The following is a 5657-nucleotide window of genomic DNA, read 5'->3' on the forward strand; positions in this document are numbered from 1 at the left end:
AAGATTACGAAACAGACATGCATATATATCAAAGTTGGATTCAATCTCCCTTTCCTCTATATTTCTGTTCGGTTATATACACAAGAGATGCACACATTATGCCACAATTATAGCCTAACTATCTTCTGAGTATCTGCTAATTACAGTAACTGATTATAGTCTAGTTACCTCCTAGAGTCTGCTAATTACTATCTCTAATTACAGCCTGATTATACTATCTAAACTGTTAATTACAACTGATTTGCATCCCTGATTATAGTCAATATATCTATCAATTAGTATCCCGTGGATACAAACTGTAATCCACCGACATCCCCCCTCAAATTGATGCTGGTACATCCATAAGCATCAATTTGTCAATCAAGAATTGATGTCGAGGTCGAGAAAGTGCTTTCGTGAAAATATCCGCAGTTTGATGTATAGTTGAAATGTGAGGGAGGGTAATTACACATTTGTCGTAAGCTTCCCGAATCGAATGACAATCCACTTCGATGTGTTTTGTACGTTCATGAAATACGGGATTTGCAGTGATCTGAATAGCACTTGTATTATCAACATAAAGAGGAGTGGAACAAAGTTGAGGAAAACCAAGTTCACCTAATAACCCACGAAGCCACGTTATCTCTGAGCAAGCAGCAGACATAGCACGATACTCAGACTCTGTGGAAGACTTGGAAACTCTATCTTGTTTCTTACTCTTCCAAGAAATGAGGGTTGTCCCTAAAAACATGCACCATCCAGTAACCGAGCGACGAGTATCAACACATCCAGCCCAATCAGCATCACTATATCCGGTTAACTGTAAAGAAGGATCTGTGGAATATAATAACCCATGTGAAGAAGTGCCTTTTAGATATCGAATAATACGACGGACAGCGGAAAGATGAAGATGACGAGGAGCCTGCATGAATTGGCTAACTTGTTGTACCGCAAAAGAAATGTCAGGGCGTGTAATTGTTAAGTAGTTCAAACTCCCAACAAGTTGTCGATACAATGATGGATCTGATAGAAGCTCTCCTTCATCTTTCGAAAGCTTGAGATTAACCTCCAAAGGAGTAAGAACAGAATTGCACAATTCAAGACCCGCCAAAGAAATCACATCTCTCGCGTATTTTTGCTGATTTAGCAGTATACCAGATGAAGTTGGATGAAGCTCAAGACCGAGAAAATATTTTAAAGAACCAAGATCTTTCATATGAAAGGATGTCTTGAGGTGTTGTTGCAATTCATAAAATAGGTCAGAATCTGATCCAGTAATCAAGATATCGTCAACATAAACTAGAATCAAGACAATTACATTAGAAGTATTTCGTAGAAACAAAGAGGAATCATATTGACTTTGTACAAACTGAAAATCAAGCAAAGTGGATCAAAACTTATCAAACCATGTACGTGATGCTTGTTTCAATCCGTATATGGACCGGCGGAGGCGACAAACATCTGATGAAGGTGTAGTAAACATGCTAGGTGGTGGAGTCATGTATATTTCCTCTTTTAGATCACCGTGTAAGAACGCATTTTTCACATCCATTTGTCTCAAATGCCAGCTTTTGGAAATAGCTACTTTTAAAACAGTTCGAACAGTAGTCATCTTGGCAACGGGGGCAAACGTTTCATCATAGTTTAATCCATATACTTGACGATTTCCAAGAGCTACAAGGCGAGCTTTATACCTATCAAGTGAGCCATCAGACCTGTACTTCACTGAATACACCCATTTACATCCAATGGGTTTAATATTAGAAGGACACGGAACAATGTCCCATGTATGATTCTCCTGGGGAGCCTGAATTTCCTCTTGCATGGCTTGCTTCCAACATTCTTGAGAAGCAGCTTGAGCATAAGTGTTAGGGACAAAAATAGTATTAAGAGTAGTATTAAGTGATGTGTGAGGAAAACCAAACCGGTCAGGTGGCTTACTATTTCTAGAGGAACGCCGAGTAGCAACTTCGGAAGACATGTTATGTGTGTCTAGTTGCACAAGTTCAGGTTCTTGATGTTGCTCACGAAGTGGCAAAGTTGGACGTCGTCGCTCATACACTAATCCTGATTTAAATCTTTCAAGAGTAGTACTTATTTCATCAAAACTAGGAAGAATAATTTCCTTATGCATGGGCTCAACATATGTAGTGAAATATGGTTGATTTTCAAAGAAAACAACATGGCGTGAAATACGAAATTTGTTTGAATAACCATCAAAACAAATAAAACCTTTGTGTGCAATGCTATAACCCATAAATGCACATTTAACAGATTGAGCAGAAAGTTTATGACGTTCATGAGATGGCAAGTGAACGAAACAAACACAACCAAATGTATGCATGTCAAGATATTCAGGATGATTACCATGAAGACGAAAATATGGAGACTCAAAATCCAAGACACTAGAAGGTAGTCGATTGATCAGATAAGTTGCCGTACTTAAGGCTTCAACCCAATATTTTGAAGGAACAGATGATTCAAGCAATAAAGTTCTTGCAACATCTAATAGATGACGGTTTTTACGTTCGACAACTCCATTTTGCTGAGGTGTATAAGGGCATGATCTTTGAGAAAGAATACCTTTTTCTTGGAGGAAATCGTGGAATGCATGGGACATGTATTCACCCCCAGAATCAGATCTTAAAACTTTAATGTATGCTGAATATTGAGTCTCAACATGAGCCACAAATTTCTTAAATATGGAGAATACCTCAGATTTTGAGTGAAGAAAATAAACCCAAGTAAACCTGCTATAGTCATCAATGAAAGTAACAAAATATTTATACTTTGCATGTGATGTAACAGGAGTGATGCCCCATACATCGCTATGAATCAAATCAAAACACCATATAGCACGACTGCCATTAGCCGGAAAAGAAAGAGACTTACTTTTACCAAGTTTACAAGTTGAACAATCAAAAGAGAAATGAGAAGAAAATTGATTTTTATTACCCAATAAACCAGATTTCACGAGATGAGACAAAACATGAGAATTAGGATGTCCTAAACGTCTATGCCATGTTGAGTAACCAGCTCATCTAAAACCTTAAGGTATTAGAGGAACGCCCCAATAGGATCATATATTTAACACTCCCGCTCACTCGAAAGTCCATTTATGGGTCGAAGAGTGGAACACCGGCACCCATCTTTGGGTTATTAATTGCCTTTAGTGTCCACAATAAATTGTGAGAATATTGGGGGTGGCTGGGAATCGAACCTTAGTTCTCCCGCCAGCCTAAGCTCTGATACCATGTTTATTCACAGAAGTGCAAGCCAAAGAAACAACATTGGAATTAGGAAAGTGCAAAGGAAACAATCGTCCAACTTTAGGCCCCTTCGCAAGTATCATCCCCGACACCTGATCCTGCACAACACAACCATCACGAGAAAAATGCACATCACAGTTACTATCAATCAATTGCCCAACTGAAATGAGACTAGTAGAAAGTTCAGGAGATACAAACACATCTTTTACTGAAGAGTTGATGTCACCAATTGCTTGAATAGGTAATTGGGTGCCATTAGCAATTTGAATATTGCATGTACCATTATAATGGCGAACATTAGTTAAAGTACCGGGACAACTTGTCATATGATTCGATGCATCTGAATCAAGCCAAAACAAAGAGGGTGAAGTATCTTTACCTTGAAGACCCAAGGCTGAGAAAGTCGAAACAATCATTTATTGAACCATTTCTGGGGTAAGAGTTGATTTTTCAGCAGCAACTGAACCAACTACAGCTTGATTACCAATCGCAGCTTGGCCCACATTTTTTTGGCAATTTTGAGGACGAGTACCACATTCTTTAATAGTGTGACCAGGTTTCTTACAATAGTTGCAGAATTTCTTCACACAATTTGCTGCAATATGCCCATAATCCTTACAGGAATAATATTGAAATTATTGCATGTTTCTGCCCTTCCCTCTTGCTTGAGGTGCATAAGCAATTGCCTGATCGGGCATGCTGGTTTGTTGTATGGCAGATTGTGTAGCAAGACGTTGTTCTTCCCGAAGCAACTCACTGAAACATTCATCTAAAGTAGGAGAGGAAGCACAATTTATTAAATTAGAGCGAGTTACCTCAAATTCAGTACGTAGTTTCATTAGAAACTGATCTCTTTTGCTTTGTTCATTAACCTCTTGAACAATTAAGAGAGATGCAGCAGGCACTTTCGCATATGCAATATTAGTAAATTCAGCCCATAAATTCTGAAATCCAGAATAATATTCTTGAATAGATAAAGTGCCTTGAGAATAATTAGAAATATCATACTCAATTTGGAAGCGTTTGGCTGCATTATCCTGATTATAGACTTTCTTTAGGTACTCCCACATCTCCTTGGAAGCCTTGTACGGCTTTAAATTAAGTGCGATATTCTGATCAACGACACTTATAATCCACGTCATGATCCTTGCATCCTTCACCTTCCATGCAGCCAATTTAGTTGCATCTGTTGGAGCTGGTTCACTACCATCAACGTGACCCCACAACTCTTTTCCCGTGACGAAAAGACGAAACTGAAATTCCCAACTGAAATAAAGCTTCCCCGTAAAACGCAGACCAAAAACATCACCATTGTTGGTTGACATTATGCTTAGAAAAGAACCAAAAAATCAGCAGTTTTTGCTGAACCAAAAATTATCCCAAGAAATGCTCTAATGCTTTAGAAACTGAAAAAAATGTTTATGGCTCTGATACCATATCAAAGTTGGATTCAATCCCCCTTTCCTCTATATTTCTGTCCGGTTATATACACAAGAGATGCACACATTATGCCACAATTATAGCCTAACTATCTTCTGAGTATCTGCTAATTACAGTAACTGATTATAGTCTAGTTACCTCCTAGAATCTGCTAATTACTATCTCTAATTACAGCCTGATTATACTATCTAAACTGTTAATTACAACTGATTTGCATCCCTGATTATAGTCAATGTATCTATCAATTAGTATCCCGTGGATACAAACTGTAATCTATTGACAATATATACCATATCAGCATGCTCCAATATATCGCAAAATTTGCTAATAACAATCATGCACTTATCACAAGATAATGCATATACATATATTTACATCACAACAACAGTATAAGGGGTAGAAAACTTGCATGAGTGTTCCCGGTTAGACTTAAGCTTAGAGTGGGTCCGATAACCTATGAACAACAACATAAGTTGAAATTAAACCATGGTCGCTTAAGAAACTAGACTTTAACCAATTGAACCCTAACGTTTGCTTATGGTCACTTCTACGCTTAATGAATCACATAAGTCGTTCGAGTACCCTTGGCTCCACCATTTTAATAAATTAACCATTAAGAATTTTAAGGCGATTCTTTCGCGAGTACTCTACCAACTGCCTAATCCACTTTGCATAATTGTTTCATACTCCAATTAGTCATTTAAGGGCCTTAACCAAGGTTTAAAAGTAAGGCGAGGGGTAATGGTTCGTTCGCGAAATGCCGTTACTTGAAACGGTCGTTTCTCCTAAACCGTACATCGGATTCAAGAGAGCCACATATCAAAATGAAGCTCGTAACATGAACTATCTAAAAATAGCAAATGTTAGAATCTTTCAGTGAGTTCACGGGTCATAAAGTTAAGAACAGGACAGTTAAGGAAAATTGGGCATTATGACGTTTATATTTACGTGATTTCCAATTTAATTAAC

General features: G+C 37.9%; 1 protein-coding gene across 1 annotated transcript; it reads right to left on the reverse strand.

Annotated features, from left to right (window-relative positions):
- Positions 1-3664: 3664 nt before the first annotated feature.
- Positions 3665-4573, reverse strand: LOC141724552 (uncharacterized). Its single transcript, XM_074526767.1, has 2 exons — positions 3935-4573; positions 3665-3862 (listed from the first exon to the last, which is right to left on the reverse strand). Exons 1-2 carry the CDS (start codon positions 4571-4573, stop codon positions 3665-3667), a joined length of 837 nt encoding a protein of 278 aa, XP_074382868.1.
- Positions 4574-5657: the final 1084 nt, after the last annotated feature.

The sequence above is a fragment of the Apium graveolens genome, chromosome 1, assembly GCF_009905375.1.
Source record: "Apium graveolens cultivar Ventura chromosome 1, ASM990537v1, whole genome shotgun sequence".
In the NCBI taxonomy this organism is placed as follows: Eukaryota; Viridiplantae; Streptophyta; class Magnoliopsida; order Apiales; family Apiaceae; genus Apium; species Apium graveolens.

Excerpts from the sequence above, each read along its gene's own strand:
- LOC141724552 (XM_074526767.1), bottom strand. The coding sequence starts at position 4,573 with ATGTCAACCAACAATGGTGATGTTTTTGGTCTGCGTTTTACGGGGAAG. Across the intron at positions 3,863-3,934 it reads AAACCAGCATGCCCGATCAG|GATTATGGGCATATTGCAGC; the intron begins GCAATTGCTTAT and ends TATTCCTGTAAG.